Below are 20,652 nucleotides of genomic sequence, written 5' to 3'. Positions count from 1 at the left end.
AATAATTTTGGGAGATCTTGAAGTGTGAAGATTAGGTCTTGAAGAGAAAGCATCACCTCAGGTACATCTGATAAAACAATGCTGTGACATGGCTGTGAGTTTTCCAGTCACTGAGCCAATGCAAGCAAAAGTGGTAAAAGAGCAAACGGAGACCATAGAGAGGGGCCGATCTTTCCTGTGACACAAGCTCTACATGTTTTTAAACATCCCTTTCTCTTTAGCAATACCTTCATTGAAACCAAAAGTATCTGTAGCAGGGGCACAAGATATCTAGAGTTCATTTCTGAGTGAATGGAGAAAGAAAATATACAGAAAAGTATGAAGAGGTTTAAGACTGATTTCTGCAGGGGCTGATAACGAAGCTTTTGGAGTACATCCATTTTGCTTTCCAAAAAATGGATGAAAATTAGGAAATAGTACTCTAGGACTATTGACGGAAAGCATTAAAGCAGCCTCTGATACCAGTAACACTGAATGTAAAATTGTGCCAATGAAGAACTGAGAGGAATGACAGCTGTCAGTCACAGCCACTTAGGTTGCATTGAGGAGTACTTATTGACTAGTTTAGATTGATAGATAATAAACTATCTTACTGCTTATACAGCTACACAAATCCTGACACAGGCAGCTGAGCAAGCAAACCCTGATCTGCTTAAACAAAATATATCCCTCCATCATTCACGCTGGGGGAATGGTGAGGAGTGAAGAATAGCCTGTGTGGGACAATCATACTCCAGCACCTCTTTGTTGTCTTTTTCAGTTTTCCCCTTAATGATTCTACATTTTTATTACAGGTACCTACTGAAGGCCTGAAAGGAGAGCAAGTAAGAGAGATTTGATGTCTGTGCTTCCATTGCAAAGGTGTTTTATGTGCTTCAACTGCCTGTTAGATTAGATTTTGCTTTAAAATGGCATTTCAAAATTAAGGTGGATAGAAGCATTGTCAGGGAATCAAGAAACAAGTTAACATATAGTGGGAAAAATAAATGAGAGGGAAAGGAGTAACGTCCTTCTGAAGTGCAGTGAATCTAACACGAGTGACATGCGTAAATTGGAAAGATTGAGCTACACAATTCTTTCAGTCTTGGACAGTGTTAATATAAAAGTTAACATGTATCTGGAATATCAAGGGTACCTCAGTGTCTTTGTTAACTAACTGCCTTGAGGAAGTACTGCCTTAACTTACTCTCTTGAGAGAGTCAGTTATGGTTAAATGATGACTAGGCACGGTTGGATCATTCTGCATGCACTGCAGTCAGTGCTGGTAATTCAAGTAGCTCCATGGCTAAGAAGAAAATCAGCTGGTCTCTGTACTGCTGCTTTGGGAACCATGAGGAAAGGTATGGTGTAGGTCCTGAACAGCTTACCTGTATAAGTACTATGCCCATACAATTTTTCCTGCCATTATTTTAATACTTCTTTCTTAACTTCTTTCTGCAGGGAGAGCCTGGCCCACGAGGACCTCAAGGCCAACCTGGACTTCCTGGACTGCCAGTGAGTAGTTTCCCTTACTGCTTACAGTCCCCAGAAGCTGAAACTCACACTGATGTGAGGTATACACACACAACATTATACATTACCCAGGCACTAAGGTCTTATACATTGTCCCCAGTTTTCTTCACTGGAAGAACTTGTAAGCCGTCATAGAACGATGATCAAAGAACGGTTGCTGCAAAGGGGTTGGCTTTATGCCACAATGTCCCAGCTGTAATGAGAGATGAGGAATACAACACAGTATTTGCAGAAATTTAGGGACACCTGTATTCTTTTTTGTGTCTTCCAGGTAGATTTTGTAACCCAGCTCTGTAGTAAATTTCACATTAGACTGCTGCCTCATTTGCACATACTCTTTATTTCCTCACTTTTTAAATTTTTCCTTGTTTCAGTGTTGATTGGTTTTGTAAAATTGTTGGCATTGTGAAGATTACTTAGGTAAATCTGATCTTGATTATGTGATTTAAACACAGTTGTGTGCTTTGTATTTAATCAAGGAATTGTCATTTTTCTCTATCCCATTTTCTTATTCTCTTCTACTCACAGGACAGCATAATTATCACCTAAGCGTTGTCCAGGTGCACTGCAGTAACTGTAGCCCAGCATAGTTAGGAAACAGTTTAAAGTTTTATTAGTTTTTTGGTTTTTTTTTTCTTTGGTTAACCTAAAAATATTTTTTACTTTTAAAGGGAGAGGCTGGTCCAGAGGGCAAGCCTGGAGTCCCAGGTTTACCAGGTCAAAGGGTAAGTTGCTCTTTTTATTTAATGCTAAGTCTCAGTAGGCTGGGGATATCAGTGTTTAATAAGTGTTGGTACTTTGATTCATTTGATGTATATTTTTCCATTTATTTAAGGATCGTTGAAGTCCAGATCCTTTCTCCTATTTCCTCTTTATGGTCAAGCAACATTCAGTATTTCTTGGATTCCACAAACTGTATTGCAGTGCCCTATAGCCCTTTTCTTTCTTGTCCTTTGCTCTCCTCTCTTTGTCTCTGCTCCTTGCTGTCAAGACGATTCTTACTCCTCCATCGGATCCTATGTTATTTATATTGATGGTTAACTGAGGTAAAATTAATGGACAGTTTATTTTCTAAAGGAATATTTGCAAGTCACACTCAGCCACACAGTTAGTCTTCAAAAAACAAAGCAAAATATTTCCTACAGAGAAAGCAGTGACTAATAAGAACAATTAAAAGTCTGCTGGAAATATATTTTGAGCACTGACAAATATCACTTTGCACCGTGTTTATTGGTAAATGCTACAAGAATGTAAAATCGGGTAGAATTTCCTATAAAAGTCTCATAGATGCTATTTATGAACTTGCCAAGCCTTGGAAACTGACCTACAAAATCACCTCGTTTTAAGTGGAAAGCAGTTTGAAAGAATCTTAAAAATGCTTTAATTCCTAGAGTCACGCTGCAAGTGAAACTTGTAATAATGTCATCTCTACTAAGGTATGAATCTGAATGTGGAGCCATTAATAAGATGGACAGGTTGAAATGTAAAATCCAAAAACACTTTGAATACGTACTACAAAGTGGAACCTTTCTGTTTTGTTTCATCTTGAGAGCACTAATATGAGTATGGGAAAGCAGAGGACAGTACAGCTTTGATACACATTTTTTGGTAGATTTTCTTCAGACTTCCAGTTGAGTTGCATGATATTGATTTGAACTGTAAGCTTGGCTTTTAAGAATCTGCTGGAGAAGATGATGCTTGCAGTCTCCATGTTAATGCTACAGTGGAAATGGTCATTTACTTGCTTTTTTGTAGTTTTCCAGTGTTTAGAAAATATCATCTTATGGCTTTTGCAAGTAACTTTGCAGTGCTTTACTTATGAGTTGAGAAGTTCTGATTTGGCCTGGTTTTAAAGCCTGCAGTGTAACATTGCTTTTTGAAAAAGATTAATAGAGCATATTAGCTGAGTAAAGGACAGTGATCTGTCAGGATCTGCCACACATTACAAAATGCTCCTGCTAATGATCATTTGATTAGAGATGTCATTTGATACATGCTGAGTGTGAATGTGTCCCTGACTCTGTTGTGTCTAGCTGGTTAGACTTTTCCTCAGGGTCCCTATTAGTCACCAAGCATCTTAGGTGGATGGATATATATTTTTAATCAAAGACCATTACTCATTGATTAAATACCTGGGGTGAATCAAAACCTTGAGGTTGGTAGAGCTACATGGATAACCTACAGATGTGGGACACAGGCCATGATTAGCAGATGCTGCTGATTCACCATTATCACAGTTACAGTTCTTGCTTAAGCACAAATCCAGTCCTTGATTACCATCTCACATAGATTTGGCTGCAAAAACACGTATTTCTCTAAGAAGTTGTAAAAGTTAAAATACCATAACCAGAAATCTGTGCAAGTATCTATTCACATCTGTTTTAAAATGACTGGATGTGAGATAAAGGCAGGCTCTGAAGCTACAGAGCTATGAGGATGTGGTCATGATGCTGCAGTTTGGTTGTGAGTCCAGCCCTGTGTTGTTGCAAGACATTAGTTACATCTCTTCACCCCTGCATCTGCTGTAAATAGTGACGTGTGTTTAGTTAGTTAGTCATAACTAGTCATAGTTAGTAACTATGAGAGCACACCAAACAACCAAATCAGCAATGAGAGCATAAGTTTGACTCTAACCATGTTTCACAGCACAGCTTTGAGTCACACTAACAAGCTGTCTCCCCAAAATGTCTCTACTTGATAAAGGGGCATCCTTTGGGAAAAGGAGAGTCATGCTACACAAACATAGGTGTCTGTGATCTTTGCACTTGGAGCCATGGCCCATTCCTTCCATGTTGTGGAAGCCTTCCATGTTGTGCAGAGGACAAGAAGTCATAAATAGACAGAGGCAAATTTGGGTCTCCTTTCCAGTACTGTTAGTAGATCTTGTATTGAACAGATGAAATTCACTATCTACTTGGCTGACCCCTCTGCAGCTTTAAACACATGGAGTTTCAAGATGTGATGTTATACTAATTTATATATCTTGAAAATTTCATTCTTGAGGGACTATATAACTGTTCTGCATTAATATCTCATAACATAATAGACGGATTGCAGTGCAAGGGTAAATTCCATCTTTTTATCTGCTTGACTTCAGCACCCACTCAAGTAAGATGCTGCAAAGAGGAACTGATACAGAACAGTTCTTGTTTTTCAGTATGGTTCAGCTTGACCACATGGTCCCCAGTTGAGGTTGAGGTGAAGGTGATGCACAAACACACAGATCTGTCCTTACATTTACATGTAGATAGAAACTTCTGTTGGAGTTCTTAGAAGACTACAGCATTTTAGTTACCTGTAGTGCAACTGACATAGGCTACTTATGGACTAAAAATGTTTGGAACAATTTTATAGGGGAATGTATGCCTTCTAATTCAGCCCTCTGAAAATGGAAGTCTTTGAGGCCTGTGAAGACAAAGCCATTGCTGGTTGATGTCAGAAATATGATTCTGGGGCCACCTACACAGTGTAAATGAAATTTCACGGAAGTTGACATATTTTGCCAAACATCCTAATGATAGTCTGGCCAACAAGAGTGGAGTCATCATTTTCAGAAATATTTCTAAGAAAAAAGGAAGCACGATATACTTTTGGCATGAACCTTGGTTCCAGTTACTGCTGAAGAAATAAAAGAATATGTGGGTTAGCACAGTTGGCAGTAAACAAGGCACATTATTTACAGAGACACCATTCGTGTTATAGGAAAGGAAGTGGGGGATTCATTTCTTAAAATGATTATTGCAAACTTAATCTTTTGTATAAGGGCACTTATTGTGCATTTTGTCCAAAATAAGACTTTTCCAATTATCCCTGCTTAGATTGTACAATTCTTGGAGCAGCTGCAGGATGTTCTGCTTACATTTCACACAAATGTGGCTGAATAACCATGGGGGTTGAACACTGATCGTCAGGGCTTCTGATGAGCCAGGGCTTCTTACCAGTCCATATCTGTTGCTTTTGGTGCCTCACCACCAATCAAGAATTGCTGTCTGTGAACACCAAGAACTTTATGTAGGCTCTAGGCATACCCAGCTGATCTCCTCCATGCAACACATATTACCACTGTGCTCTTTCAGCAAAACTTTTCAGAAGCTGAGGACTGCAGATCAGGATGCTCACAGGTGCTCTTAAAAGCACAGAGGTAACTAGTGAGTCCCAGAAAGTGTTCCTGAAAGCTAGAATCACTGCTCTGCAGGAGGATGACAGGAGACAGCAGGGGACAGGCTGAAGTAGGTACTACTGGACTCTATCTGGCTTTAGAAATAAGCTGTTCCCAAGCTGACCTATGGGTATGATTGATTATCTTCCTATTACTTTATTTAGAAAAATTGAGCAGAAAGTGGAATAAATGTTATGGTCTAAAAAAATGCTAATGGTATTGCAGCAATGTGATTGCCAAATTTATCAGAAGTTCCCCTTGCTGTATATGAACCTATTTCTCCTGCAGCTCATTTCTAGGAGCACCACTGTGTACAGCATATTTTCAGTGTAATAATGCACACTTGCAGACATAGATCTTCCACACAGAAAGATAATAGGAGGGCTACACACATCTTGTGTGGTGGCACAACAGTGGTTGCACAGTAAGAAGAGCATGGGTTGGGAAGACAGATCATCATTTGTACATTTAAAAGCACTTCTCCATTAGCCTGGTTTAGTTGCAGGTCTTCAAGTCTTTTATGGGTACAAAAAAATTATGCATTATCTCTTCAACGCCTTTGCTGAAGTGCTAATCTGATAATTCACTTCTACCTTCCAATCTTGTCTTGGGAGGAAGAGATAATGTTTCCAACCTGAACCACTCAACTGTTCTTTTTATTAGCCAGTTGCTTGCAAGTGCCTGGCACCCAAGGTCTGTATTTTGACAACAATACCCTCATACTGATATCACACAGTGTGAAGAACAAAGCATTGCTCTTCTCATCCATCCCTAAGACCATTCAGTGACAGACCATTCAGTGACAGACAGTACACTTTCTCTGATTTTACTAAAATTACCTGGAAAAAAGGCAGAACACCGAGAGTCTGGATTCATTTCAGTTTTTCTTCTTTTTTTTCTCCTCTCTTTCTGTCCTCCTCCTGAGAAATGGAAGGGAGTTTGAAGTACTCTGATTCTACTTCAAAGTCTTTTGACGCCTGTCATGTGGTTAGAAATAATGGAAATAATCGTAACCTTTCCTGCATTGCAGACACAAAAGGTGCTTCTCTGGTGGAGAACATACAGACCGTCATGTAATTCAGACCTAACATGGGGTTCTTCTGAAGTGTAATCCAAGTAAACATAGAGAAAAACATCCATCCAACTGAAATGGTGCGAGTGAGTGAAATTTTGATAAGCAAACCAAGAGAAAACACTTACTTATTCTAGAAGAGTACTTTCCATTTAGGTGTAAGGTAGCATCTGCCTAGACCCACTTTGGATGTGCTGTATTGCAGTCTAGTTTTCTGTATTTGTATTGTTAGAATTTTCCCACCAAGAATGGTGAAAAACACTAAAAAATATGAGTCTCATAAAATAGCGAGAATAGCCTTGTGGGAAAAAAACAAACACAACATTATTGGTGGAAAATATGTTTCAAAAATTGTACTGTTTAATGAATGTCCTTATCTATGATTAAGACACCAATGTACCTGAATCAGACTGATAAGTAATTCCATGTCTTTCAACTTGGTGCACAAGATAATTTGTGCAGTCAAGCATAGAATGAGAGTTGGTTGGATGTCAAAACAGAGATAACATAAAAAGTATACTGTGAGATCCTTCTTTTGTGAGTGAATTCTGAATTTCAGGATTGTATTCTATCAGACTGGAGGCAAAAGGAATGAGTGCAACTCCAGGAGTGAATTACCTAAGGCTGTATTCTGTGTCTGTGTTCCGTGTATTCAACTGGCATGCTTCAGCAGGTTTTCATATACTGGGGTCCACATCCACTGAATGTTTATCCCTGAAATTTGAGCAGCACAAAAAGCTTAACAGCTTTCTTGACCCTTAACAAGTCAAGATTAACAAGGCTGTGAATCTTAGTAAATGCTACATATTTGTTTTACAATTAGTCTGAAGGGTCCTGTTAAAACTGGAGATTACTGGGTTTGGAGCGCACCCTCTGCTCAGAAGAGAGGTGTTAGAAAACACTTTCCAGTACTTGAAAGGTTTATCACTGTTGGTTGTAATGTAGAAAATAAATTTCCCAGATCCCTGGGGGCTACTGAACTCTGTTTTTAAAGCAGGACAGAAATACAGATATTATACTTTCTCCTTTTTTGACCTCTCTTTCTCCTCTTTAAGCGAGTTGTTGCCTATGATTCTGGTTTGTCATAACTTGTACTGGGAAAGAAAGTGCTGATAGCACATCTCCCTTTGGAGATACCAGCATTAGAGAGATAATCCACAAGAGGAAAAACAGTTTGCCCAGCAAGTGAAGCAGACTTTTTAGAAAGAGGCAGTCCAAAGGTGTGACTTCTTTTAATCTCCAGAAGTCCTAATAGCCCTTATTTCTCTTTATTATAGCAGTTCCCTCTAATCACTCACATGCAGGCCAGCCCCAATAATATTTGCATCCTCAAGCCAAGAAGATGCTCTTGATTCTTAATTTACTGCCTTTGTTCGGTGAATATGGATCCTGTAAAAGCATGGTGCCTTTAGGGAGTTCAACTAGTGGTTACCACTTCTGTTTATGTAGAGGTAAAGGAACATGACTGAAAGTCATAGTTCTATCATCTGACCTAGTTTACATAGAAAACAGCTGGCATTTATGCTAGCAGTTATATGAATTCGCAGTTAAGGTTCTCTCTATGTATTTGTTATGAAAAGCTGTGTACCTGGGGCCAAATCTCAGTGATAACCATGCTATGACAATGTACAGCTGTCCAGGGTATTGCATAGCAAGAGAAGAAACAGGCTAGAGCTTTTCCAAATTTACTTGCTAGTAGTGTGAAGCTAACAATTCCCCCATTTTTATGTCTTCTGTATGACAGTTTCCAAAGTTTAGTTGTGTTTATATGTATTTGGGGGTGCTTGAACTGTTCAGGTGATTTTTCCTGCCCTTGCAAAGTTCAGCAGCACAGAAATAGAAATTAGGTAAATGAACAGAAAGAAGGAAGAAAGGATTGATGGTGTAGATCAAATCCAGAAATAAACTATAACTGTAATTGAGGTAAACATATCCATTTCCAATAAAACACATTTTTTAACTGTGCAGTTATTCAAATTTCTGATGAAGACAAATAACATATATTTCATATAGTGGAAGGGTGGATGTTCTTACACACTTAGCTGATTCTCGCCATAAGTAACAGAGCATAATTGCTAGTTTTCTCTGTCGTATTATTAGATGATGTGACATTTCACTGAGCGTTGCTCTCATAGGTATAATTTCGCCCAGCAAGTATTTCTGTACTTTCCAGACAGGCTGTAATATCATGGAATAACACTGTTGTATTTTGATTTTGGCTAACCTCTGAGCGGCCAAAATGTTCCCTTCACAATGGGAAATTGCACTCTTAGTCTGTGTGTCAATATAATGATATGCTGCTGTAAGGGATTTCTTGGTGTTTTAAAAAGCAGCAAAGTTTCTCAGTATTAGAGTCAAGAAAGGGATAGGCTCCTTTCACATCTGTTATTGCTGCTGCAGATTAGTGTGCCTGGCAAATGTGTGGAAACAGAGCAGCTAGTATATACTTATCCCAGGAGGCAAAATTTGTCCTTGCTCCCCTTTCTCAGCTTTTGACATCACTTCATAAAGAAGCTGTAGCTTCTGCCTCCTTCCTCAGCTTCCCAAATAATTTTATCATATGGGACCAGGTTTCTGAAAGGCAGAAGATTCAGAAAACCACGACTAGACAGCGCTCTTAAATTATAAAGTCATTAAAGTCATACAACAGTGGACCACAAATATAAGATCCTTGTGCACTGTTCACATCTTTTCAGTTGCAAGGCTAAGAATCTCATTGGGATTTTGCTGTTCTGGACACCAGTCATGCATCAGTGTTCTGGACAGCTGCATGCTCACTCTCCCCAAGTGGGAAGGGGAAGAGAATTGGAAAGGTAAAAGTGCAAGAACTCATGGGTGGTGATTAAGAGAGTATTTGAAGTAAAGCAGAAGATGTGTGCTCAAGCAAAACCAGGTAATCATTCACTCCTTCCCATTGGCAGACAGATGTTCAGCACTTTGAGGAAATCAGGGCTCATTACATGAAACCACTTATTGGGAAGACAAATGCTATCAACTCTGAGTCTCCCCCACTTTCTTTTTCTTTCCTCCGGCTTTTACTGCTGGCATAGTATATTCCTTTAATCAATTTGGGCCATCTGCCCTGCTTCTGTCCTCTAGTACCAGCCCCCTACTCCTTGCTGTCAGAGCAGTGTGAGGAGCTGATGAGTCTGTGGCTGTACTCTGCAACAACTAAGACATCACTGTACTGTCATATCAAGAATCTAAAATATGGCACCATTCAGGCTTCTATTCCAGCCAACAACATGACAATCAGTCATCATGGCATCATGTAAAGTACACAATATGGTGTATTCATGCCCTCCAGCTTTCAGTAGCTGATTTGATGTTGAACTGGATGACCCTTTAAAAGACCCTTCCAACTCAAATAATTCTATGATTCTATGATTTAAGGTGATAACTTAGGGAGTTAATGCCGTTATGCTCCTTCAAAATGTTATCAAAAGTGGTTATATCAATTATATATCAAGTTGCTGCTCTGCATTCGGTTCTCCTTTCTGAATTAATGTTTCTAAATGGGAGCAAAGTTGTGCATGCATTGTTAAGGTACAAATATTTTAATATTTTATACAAGTATTACAGTATACATTTTATACAAGTATTTTAACAGGGTGTCTTCTGTGGTCACTTTGGCAGTTGACAAAATCCATCTAGAGTCTTTGCCTGGAAAACATGTTGATTCATGTGGTGACATGAGACCCTGAGGTTAAAATGGGCTTTGACAAGGAAAGAAGTGATGGATGTTGAGAAAGTGGAAGGAACACTCATGAGTCATGCATGTATTTGAGTATATTAGGCAGATTCCTGTTGATATCAGGAGCTTGGTAATGAATGCAAACTCTTCCTGGTACCCAAGCATTTCATTATAATTCATTTAATTTTCTTTTTAAACTTTCCTGCATATGAGAGCTGATATTTTTATTATGAAAAAAAATGTGGAAAAGATCAGATTCTGACATCTCAGCTAACTGAACTTTGACAAAATCAGATAAATATGATGAAAACTTGATTTGCTTGTGATGTTTTAGTTGTTTCACTCATTTAAGAAAACAAGAATTACACAAATTGTTTCTGGACATATTTCAGTAAAAAAAAAATAAAGGGAAAATTATATATCAGACTTGCACATCTGCATGACAAATCACATCATCAGTCACATAAAACTTACTTAATTATAATATCATTCTAAAAAGAAAATCACTTTTGATGAGAAGTAGAAATGAGAAGAAAAATCACTTCTCTGACTTTCAGATATTTACATGATTTATCTTGTAACCTCCGAATGTATTACTAACAACCTCAGAAGTATTAATGATTCAGTATCTATTACATGTCAGGGAAGGATAGATTATTTTTACAAGGAGGCTGAGTCACAGAATATATGACTTACCCAAAGTAACACAGCAAGTAAACTTTGAAGTTGAGAAACAAACCAAACTTCTGCTTTAACTCCTTCAGGCATCCTTTCTCCATCTTTTCTTCCTCTTTTTTCTCACATAGGACATTTTACCTATTTCACCACTACTTGAGGTCAGCCCCAAGGGGAGACACATCTGCTGCAGTATCCATGTGACTGAGGGACATGGCTTAGTGGGCATGGTGGTAATGGTTGATGGTTGGACTAGATGACCTCAGTGGTCTTTTTCAGCCTTAATGATTCTATGATTCTACCCACATGGGTATGCTCCAGGATTTTGCTTATCCTTCCCTTTCACCAGTGAAACTCTCCCGTTCTTCTGGTGGAAACTTACTTATTGCAGAGAGGCTGGTGAGCTCTGTCCCTTGGTGATAATGCCAACCCCAATTAGAAGTGCCTTGTATGTTCTTTTCTGGCTTAGAGACTGTGAATCCTTTATATTCATCCATGTGCCAGGGTTCTTAATTGTTCTCCTTCTTAATGCATAAGACCATGCAGGAAGCACAAAGGACATGGCTTGGTTTGGTTGGGGAGGGGTGAAGCTTTGTACTGTAGAAGAGAAAGTGTCTCTTAGCACATCTCTACATGTGGTAACCACCCTTGGCTGAACTGTCAATTCTCTGATGCTCTTTGGGAAGAACCCAGATGTGACTGCAGAGTGGGACAGAGGCCGAAATATGCATAAAACCAACCCTACTCTGTGGAGTGAAGGCTACACACAGACTATGAGGTTTGGTAGCTAATTGGCAAGGAGATAATTGAAAGAATATGAATTTTCTACAGTATTGGGGAGTGTGGCCACTGCTTAGAAAGCCATTCTACCCATTCTTGCACATATTTAGGAGACTGGGTTCCATTCAGCTTATATTCAGCTCACAATATTTATCAAATATTTATTTTATAAACCATATTTTAATAGAAACTTTACCATTAATTGTCAAGTGTTTAGATTGATTTTGGTTCTATTTCAAAGCAATGAAATCTTTGCTTGGAAATAACAGATTTGTGTTAAAAATAGTGAGCATTAAACATGACTTCCTTCTTGCTGTGTTAGGGCTAGGAGTTTTCTTCAGGATGTTTCATATTACCTTCAGAGATGAGTCTGTTTGGATAACCATTACTAGTTTTCCAAACTATTGTGGTTTTTCTTTTGTTTTTGTTTTTGTTTTTGTTTTTGTTTTTGTTTTTGTTTTTGTTTTCAAGAGAAAAATCTGGACTGGAAAGTGCAATACAAAATGGAGAGACATTGCACTTATCAGAAATCACCAGAGTTACACATCCAGTGTCTGATGCCTTATATTTTGCCCTTGTGTTCTCCATATGGATGATTTATCAGTTTAGTGGAAAAAGATTCTGGAAAGTCTCAGCAAGCCCTTTTTGCCCTAATGTCTAAAATTTGTTTTCTTGTTGAACACACAGGGTAAGAAGGGAGAACCTGGATTCCCCGGAATTAATGGTCTGATTGGCCCTCAGGTATGTGACCATTTCTTCATTTTCAAGTAATATTTAGGAAAGATGTATCTTATGGCAACAGGTGACTTGGAACTGCAATGCAGCATGCCATAAACTTGTTCTTTTCTAATTTGCACCATCTTTGAGGTTGGCTTTTCTTCTTTAAGATCCAAACTGATTTATCCTGATCTGAGTGAGAGAGAAAAGTCTGCTGTCAATTACATTTAGTTTCCACATGTTTTCAGCATTTTTTTACAGAGACATAAGGAACTGTTTTGTGTGTGATTTTCTCATTGCTTTTGCACAGAGTGGTATCATTCCAGAGGGAAAGCAAGATCTGTGTTTTGTGATATTTAGGACAGAGCCTGAGCTATTGGCAGTGTGAACTGGTAACTGCAGTATGCCTCCTGTGCTGCAGTTTTGACGGAAGAAAGAGTTTTAAAGGTGTTTGCTATTCAGAAAACACACTTTTTGTGCACAACTTTTTTTTTTCTTTGCTTTGAAAGTCATATTTCTACTTGTTAGAGGAGGTCGGGCAGTGACTTACTAGGAAAGGTAGACAAAGCAGCTTAAAACTGTTGCTTGTTCTCCTGATGAGTAAGGTTGTAAAAAGTTTATGACCCATTAACCCCCTTTTGGCAAGGTAATGCTGCAAGTTACACTATTTGTAGTTTCATAAGGACTAAATAGTGCTGAGCGCTGTGTACTATACATACAAAGAGGATTAGACTCCACCTTGGAAAAGCTTGTGCTGCTGTGTGCTGTAATAGCACAAACACTTGCCTCTGGCTTGGCTTCTTGCTGACTTTGTAGACAAATCTGGTTGACCCAACTCACAGTGTAGGGTCATTCACTGTAATAAGAGATGCATCTTTCAGAATGTCCTCAACCAGGGAAGATGCACCAACCACTCGTGCAAACAGTATCTCATTCATTCCTTCTTCAATAAGAAGTTAACAAACTAGGTCTTTGGCTATGGGATTTGTTACAATAGTCAGTTAAGTTTAGAGCAAAAATAAAGAACTTCCTCCACTGCTACAGCTGTTGGTGAGATACTGCAACAAATGACGTTACTCAAGAGCAGGTACTAATTTTTCACTTATTTCCTTTGCCAAGCTATGCCCTCGTAACCATGAAACCTAATCTAGACATGAATTCTGTAGCAGACATTTTGTAATGAGCCACTTGCATGTCTGCAGAGACCACCAGCAATAACATCTGGAGCTTTCTGATCCTGTGTGGGTGAGGAACCTTATATCTGGCTGGGAACCTTTCCCTCCCACACCACATTATAGTCATCTACATACTTTTAAGGAAGAATCCTTTGGTTCTGCATCTGGTTTGCAAGTATTTCAGCAGCCATCAATAAGAATGAAGACAGTATTTCCAAGGATTCCATTTTTATTTTATTTTATTTTTTTCTTTTCAGGATAACATTAAAAAATCCCCTCAAGCCATCAGATGTGTGTAACAATCGGGAGAGGATTTTCCTTACTTTTGGGGAAGATTTGTCTCCCTTCATTAATTCTGATACACCTGACTATCCACTTAAGCAATATCTTGCTCAGTGCAAGTTCTCTGTAACTTTGCAAAATATGTATATGCATGTGTTAGCAATTTCATAAACCTATCTGAAAGAATTGCTGACACAGCATTAAGTAGTTTGCCTTTCAGCACAGGCTAAGTAAAGTTTTGAAATTTTAAGTTAATTAAGACTGCATAGAGTGCTAGCCCCATCAAGGGATACTTAAACTTACTCTTCCTCCCAGCTAACTGTAAGCATGGAAAAATATTGTTCCTTTTCCTGAAGTGGCACATCGTCCTGGATTTAATACTGCAGTCTTCCATATTTTTGTTTGGAGAAAGTGCTTACATTTAACTTGTGACAAAACTGCTTTTCAGCTTGCCAGCATTTTTTGTGACATTAGGTTTGTAAGCACTTTATCAGCATTTCTCTCTCTTTTATTTTATCTTAATCATACTATGCTCCAAGAATAACCAGCAGGTTTCCTTAGGCTGTAGTTACGCATATATTCTTAAAAATGATTTATGAAAGTCTTGTGTCACTTCTTCCTGTGCTGTCTCCATGGTATTGGGGACCACCAAACTTGAGTTGCCAATACATAAACTTGGTTAGGACACTATAATAACCTCATTTTTTTTTTTTTTCTGCTATTTTAAATTTAAAGATAATTTTGGTGGTTTTTTGTTTTTTGTTTTTTTTTTTGACCTTTCTGTTCCCATTGAAAGCTGAATTGGCAGAAGAATGGAGTGGAGATAGGAGTTTTAGAAGCCATGTTTCTGAAAAGCTGAGAAAGAGCCACAAAAGTATGCCAGTTAATCCTTAACTCTATTCTAAGTATACTTGGAAGTCTAAGGGAAGGGTGGGCCAGCCACTTTATTACTGTGACACAGATGCTGATTTCTCGACACCTTCAGAGACATACTGCATTTTCTACTGACATGTGGTAGGAAATCCTTCCGCCTGTGAAGCTGCAGAATGGGGTGTACTCAGACATAATGATAGAATCATTATCATATAATCACTAAGGTTGGAAAAGACCTCTAAGATCATCCAGCCCATCTGCCTACCTATCACCAAGATTTCCCACTAACCCATATCCCTCAGTAGAACAACTCAACATAGTTGAGTCATCCTATTCTAGTGCCTAACCACTTCTTTGGAGATGTTTTTCCTAACATCTGCAGTTAATGCTGGGTTTTGTCAGGATCAATGGTTCCCATCATTCTAGTCCCAGCCAGAAACCACAGAAAGAACAGGCAGCACTGCAAGGCAGTCAGCCTTAGGGATGCTCTGGAGCAGGGCCAGCAGATACAGTGACAACACATGGCAGAGATGATGCCAGTCTGACTCTTAAGGACTGGATGTCTTTATGTTACAGAGTAAGAAGCAAATTGTGAAGCAGCAGTTAGAAGGCAGCCTCTTAGCTAGCCCGGATATGTGCTGTGACAACTGGGTAGCCTTAGTTTTGCCTTTTTCTTTCCTTACATGCTCTACTCAAACTAAATTTTAAGATTTTTATGATTTTTTTTTTTTTTTTTTTTTCATGTAGTTCTGCTGCAGTGGTGAGCCTGTCCATGTGTTTGTTTGATCCATATTACCCATATTAGCTCCCCCAGAAATGAACATTTATTTTCTCGCGACCTTTAGAAATGGTGCATCTTGCAGCATCATTAAGCCTTGGAGTAGACACTTCAGGTCTTATTTCCCCTCTAGATATGAATGATTTTCCTGCAGCAAGGGCACAAACACCTGAACTCATAACATATTTGCATTGATATTATTTGCACTATTTTAGTTTGCAGGAAACTTAATCATGGTTCAAACTTCTATTACAGTAGGCTGTTCAAATACAGACTGAAAAATGAACATTTCTATAGAGTACTTTCAATTGAAATAGATAGAGGAGTACTAAGCATGGACAGTGCTGAGCCTATGCTTTTCTGTGTAGTCACCTTGATGTACCTCATTTATCCCATTGTATGTTGAGAGGAAGATTTCAGAGAAGAGGCTGAAAGCAGGTACTAGGTACTATATATAGGTGCGCCATGAGTGCTGCATTTTTTGGCTTGGTGAAGAAGGGGGTTGATACCTCAGTACTCACTGAGGGCCCAGACATTGAATTACTATGACAGGGTGTTTCGCTCCAATTTAGGAGTGAGGCAAAGGTTCTTTTGATATGTTGTGCCCGGCGTGAGATTAAGAAGAAGAGCATTCAAATGTTGATCCGACCAGTTTATTAGAGGTGATAGACAACTGAGGGGATGGGGAAGGGAGAGCGACGAATATCAAAATTAGGGTGATGGGGACAGGGAAGTAGGCGATAGGAAAAGTAGGAAAAGAGGCAAGAATTGCTTAAAAGCAGGGAATAGTCACCTCCTGGATACAGCAGTGATCCGTAGTACGTTGTTACATTGGTAGGGGAGAGCAGCAGCAGAGTAGCAGGCCGCAAACAGCAGATCGGTGCGGTGCAGAGAAGGTGGTCAAAGTACCGTGGTCTCAAGAAGTGGAATCTCGGGCAGCGAGGTCTCATGAAGCAGAGTCTTGAGCAGCAATCCCAGAAGAGACAGTAGGCAGCAGAAGGACGACGGTGGAAGAATCTGAGGTCAAATACCTAAAAGGTTCTTCAGCATGCAGGCATCTTCTTCAGCATGCAGGCGTTCACGTAGAGAGGCATCTGATGACAGAAAACCTCCTTGTTTCCATAGTGAGGCATCTGATGTCAGAAAACCTAAATTCAGGGTTTGTCCGTGCCCTTTTTATCCTTCTTTCCAGCCTTCCTGACATTTCTGGAAGGCTCGGGTCAGAGTCATGTGAATTCCTCAGAGATGGCCATCTTCCTTGAGATAGGCCCACACAAAAAAACTACCTTAGGGCCATTAATCAGCATCTTATCTCCCTTTCGTAGCTCATCTCTTAAACAAAGGGATTTCTCGAACCTTGGTTCCTGTGTGTCTCAAAGGGAGTCCTGGAACCTTGGCCAGGATTTGCCTGAACTTGTTCATTTCAGCAAACTTTGAGACAGTAATGTAAAAAGCATGGCCTCTTACACAGGGCTTCACAGAATTGTAGAATCATAGAATCATTATAGTTTGAAAAGACCTTTAGTATCAACTGCCCACCTACCCCCATTATTGTTCACTAAACTGTGTCCCTAAGCAGCACATCTACACATTTCTTGAAAGGAAGCAATTGAAGGTGGAGGTGCATACAACCGAGCTCCCATTACAGCTGACTAAGATTCACTTGTATTACTAGACTGTCAGTGGAGCCATTCAACGGTGGAGCCTAAATCGGGTAACACAAAGCCACTCTCCAGGCTCCATGAGCTGAGCAGATGCATGTTGTCCACCAGTGGGAAGACAAAATGACTTAAAACTATTGGAAATTTAAATAAGAATGCTATACCTCACAATTGCAGCATGTCTGGGCCATTACTGAGGTTTGATTTATGGTAGATAGCCTGATGATGGAACTAAGACCTGTGAGGGAAACCAGCACATGCTGTTTATCATGGAGGGTGGTGACACACTGGAACAGGTTGCCCAGGGAGGTTGTGCATGCCCCATCCCTGGAAGCATTCAAGGCCAGGCTGGATGTGGCTCTGGGCAGCCTGGTCTGGTGGTTGGCAACCCTGCACATAGCAGAGAGGTTGAAACCAGGTTATCATTATGGTCCTTTTCAACGCAGGCGATTCTATGATTCTATAATTTTATGGTTGTGACTGGCATTGAATTAGTATAAGCTCATCTGTAGGGTGTGAGCTCAACCCAGCTTTTCTTAAGAAAATCAGAGGAAATAAATTATATCCTTTGAAATCCATGGTGTTCTGAACATCACTTATTATAATGTAAGTTAATACTAGGAAGCATAAGAAAAAAAATGCTGCACCCAGCTGCAAAGCTTAGATTGAATTCAGATTTTGTCAGTGCTGCTTGAAATCATGGAAGATACTACTCAGAGCTATCTTTAATGAGAAATGTGCCTTTTACAAAACAAAGAGAGAAGAAAGACTATGTCAGTGCAGGCCACTAATAGTTGTGAAACAAAAGACCATAAGGGAAATTTTGTTCTTGTTTTCGCTTTGCCACCTTGACACAGTGAAAGAACTGAAAGTGAGCAAATAGGGCAATAAATCTTACTCTGTAGACAAAAGACATCATGTCCATATTTTACAGTAAATGATGCAATTAAACAAATTCTGTCCTGTGCTGCAAGCAAGAAATCCTCCTACAGAGACTGCTGTGTACAGAGCCAACTTTATTCAGTACCGGAAAGACAGTTCACAGAATTTCTCTTCAATTCACTTTATTTTTAAAATAATGCTAGTATTCTGACTATCATGCCACCTGGTGAAATAACTGAAGACCTCATTCCTGTATAAATTATGGCACTATCACTGAAGTCTTCTATATAACATGCATCATAAGCAGATCTGTTGGCTCCTCAGGCTTATTGGTTTTCAGCATTATCAGCAACACTGGTTTCCTGTGTACTCTCATCTTTGTCTCAGTTTGTAAGGAAGAAGAGCAATATGGTGCTCTGCTGCAGTACTTCTGAAGATAACTCACAGAAGCTGTGCTGGTAGATATAGGTAGTGCCAGGAGTGATAAATGAAGAGCAGGTTTGATGATCTGATCCCAGAGACTACTTAGGTGTAGTAGAAGAAAAATGGAGAGTTGAGGTAGCAGGGGACATAGTGAGACTCGTGGATTGCTCCTCAAAGCTGGCAGTTGTGGCAGGAGACAAGATGCTTCTAAATGTCCTGGAGGTTTTTCTCATTCATAAATCTGGCATGCTGCCTATAAAGCCCAGACCACAGTCTGTCTTTTTTTTTTTTTTTTTTTTTTTCATGGATTTAGGGCTTATCTAAGCCTTTTTCATAATGCAAGAGGATCCAGGCATTGGCATGAAATAGTGTACAGAAAATATGTCTCTACAAGCTTTTCCTACAGGGACAGATTTCTGGAAAAGCCATCAGACTCCTGTTTCCATCCTGCAATGACATTTGTTCGCCTTTTAAAACATAGCCATCCCTTTTCTTACGGAAAATAGATTTGAGCCACACAACCTACTGATGTATTCACATGAAAAGGTTTTTGTTCCTTTGCAGAACTTCCTTTGGGAGTACAGAACCCACATCCTAATAGTCCTGCCTTTCCCAGCCTGTCTTTCAGCAGGGTACATGCTGGGAGAGCATCTTTTAGTAGCTCCTGGAGGACAGATGCAGCTCCTCCTTCTCTGTTGTGTCAGATTTCTTTCCTGAGAACTGTGTTGCTTTCTCTTAGGAATGAAGCTGGATGAACTATAATCCGGAATGTCTGTATGGGTGTTGTTCCCCAAACACATACCTCTACACACTTTCCCATGGATATTAGGATTTTAAAGAAGCTTGAAATATTTGGTTGAAAATAGCTTTACTTAAACATTTTGACAAAAGATCTGTGTTTTGCTATTTGTTTTCCAAACCGAGTTTGTGCAGTCCTGTTTTAGAGATCAAAGGTTTTATGTACCCGGTTTTGTTCCAGCTTGTAAGAGGCACGCATCAGATATTTTACAAGCCACAAACAAAGCTCTCCATGACTTCTTCTGAGTTGGAGTTTTAGAGGGACAACACTGGGAACTGGATTTGGGACAAGGGCTCTCATCTGTGTAACTCATCAAATGATCAGTGAAAAATGTGATTAATGGAATCAGGTGCTTTTATCTGGATTCAGTGTCAAAAAGGAAGAATACAGATGGTATGAGACTTGGGGGTTGCACATTACAGAGCGTCCTACTGCTGTTAGAATGTGTTGTTATTTTTGCTGTTGTTATATATATATATTTCTTTATAACAAATGAATACTGTCAGGTAGTTTGAAGCTGTTAGATACTTGGGAGAATAGTTCTTGCTCTGAAGTATACTCAGAAGTCAGGAGAAAGAGCACAAGATGGTTTTGTATACAAGTCTCGCTCTGGACAAGTGTGGCAAAAAGGAGAGCTTTGTAAAGGGTGATTATATGATAGAATGTATTCCTGCAGCTTTTTCATGCCCATGATTTTTCATTTCCTCGTGTCTTAGTCACTTGGTGTAGGAGGTTATGCTGCTTGCTGATAGATACTTGAGCAAGACTCCTCTTTTGGTGACTTACCCTGTCTAGGGTGGGTATCCTACCTGGGGGATGCTCAGGGTGGGGCTAGGTCCCCCTGTTGTGTCCTTGCTGTGGGATGACAGTGGCTATGTTCTCAGCTGGTTAATTGCTTACCAGATCTCATTGTTGCAGAAATCAGATAGAACTATTAAATATTTTGTACTTTATCTTTCCTTTACTTACATATAATCCACTTTGCTGCTGAATCAGTTTCTTGCTGTTTATCTAAAGCTACTTTGAAGTCTTTCCCAGTGTTACACCTACTCTTCATGGCAATCCTATTTTGGTTCCCATATTAACTGTATACCTACCACCTTTGTAGGGTTAGAGAGGGGCCAAGCAGGCCCCTGACATCTGAGGCCAGTCTATCCAGCTGCCCTCTGA

At 39.5% G+C, this 20,652-nt stretch overlaps 1 protein-coding gene across 3 annotated transcripts in view; it reads left to right on the top strand.

Moving 5' to 3' along the window:
* COL22A1 (collagen type XXII alpha 1 chain) overlaps window positions 1-20,652 on the top strand; it is a 216,651-nt gene that overhangs the window by 127,673 nt on the left and 68,326 nt on the right. For all 3 annotated transcript variants that reach the window (XR_001553652.2, XM_015856410.2, XM_032442913.1), the window contains exons 21-24: window positions 795-824; window positions 1,441-1,494; window positions 2,184-2,237; window positions 12,580-12,633. Coding sequence is in view for 2 of the 3 variants with exons in the window: in XM_015856410.2 (XP_015711896.1) it covers window positions 795-824; window positions 1,441-1,494; window positions 2,184-2,237; window positions 12,580-12,633 (192 nt within the window). In the remaining variant the exon portion in view is untranslated. The remainder of the gene's footprint in view (window positions 1-794; window positions 825-1,440; window positions 1,495-2,183; window positions 2,238-12,579; window positions 12,634-20,652) is intronic.

This window comes from Coturnix japonica, chromosome 2 (genome assembly GCF_001577835.2).
Source record: "Coturnix japonica isolate 7356 chromosome 2, Coturnix japonica 2.1, whole genome shotgun sequence".
Taxonomy (NCBI): domain Eukaryota; kingdom Metazoa; phylum Chordata; class Aves; order Galliformes; family Phasianidae; genus Coturnix; species Coturnix japonica.
Note: the sequence above shows the minus strand (reverse complement) of the source record. Positions and strands in the feature narration are given on the sequence as shown.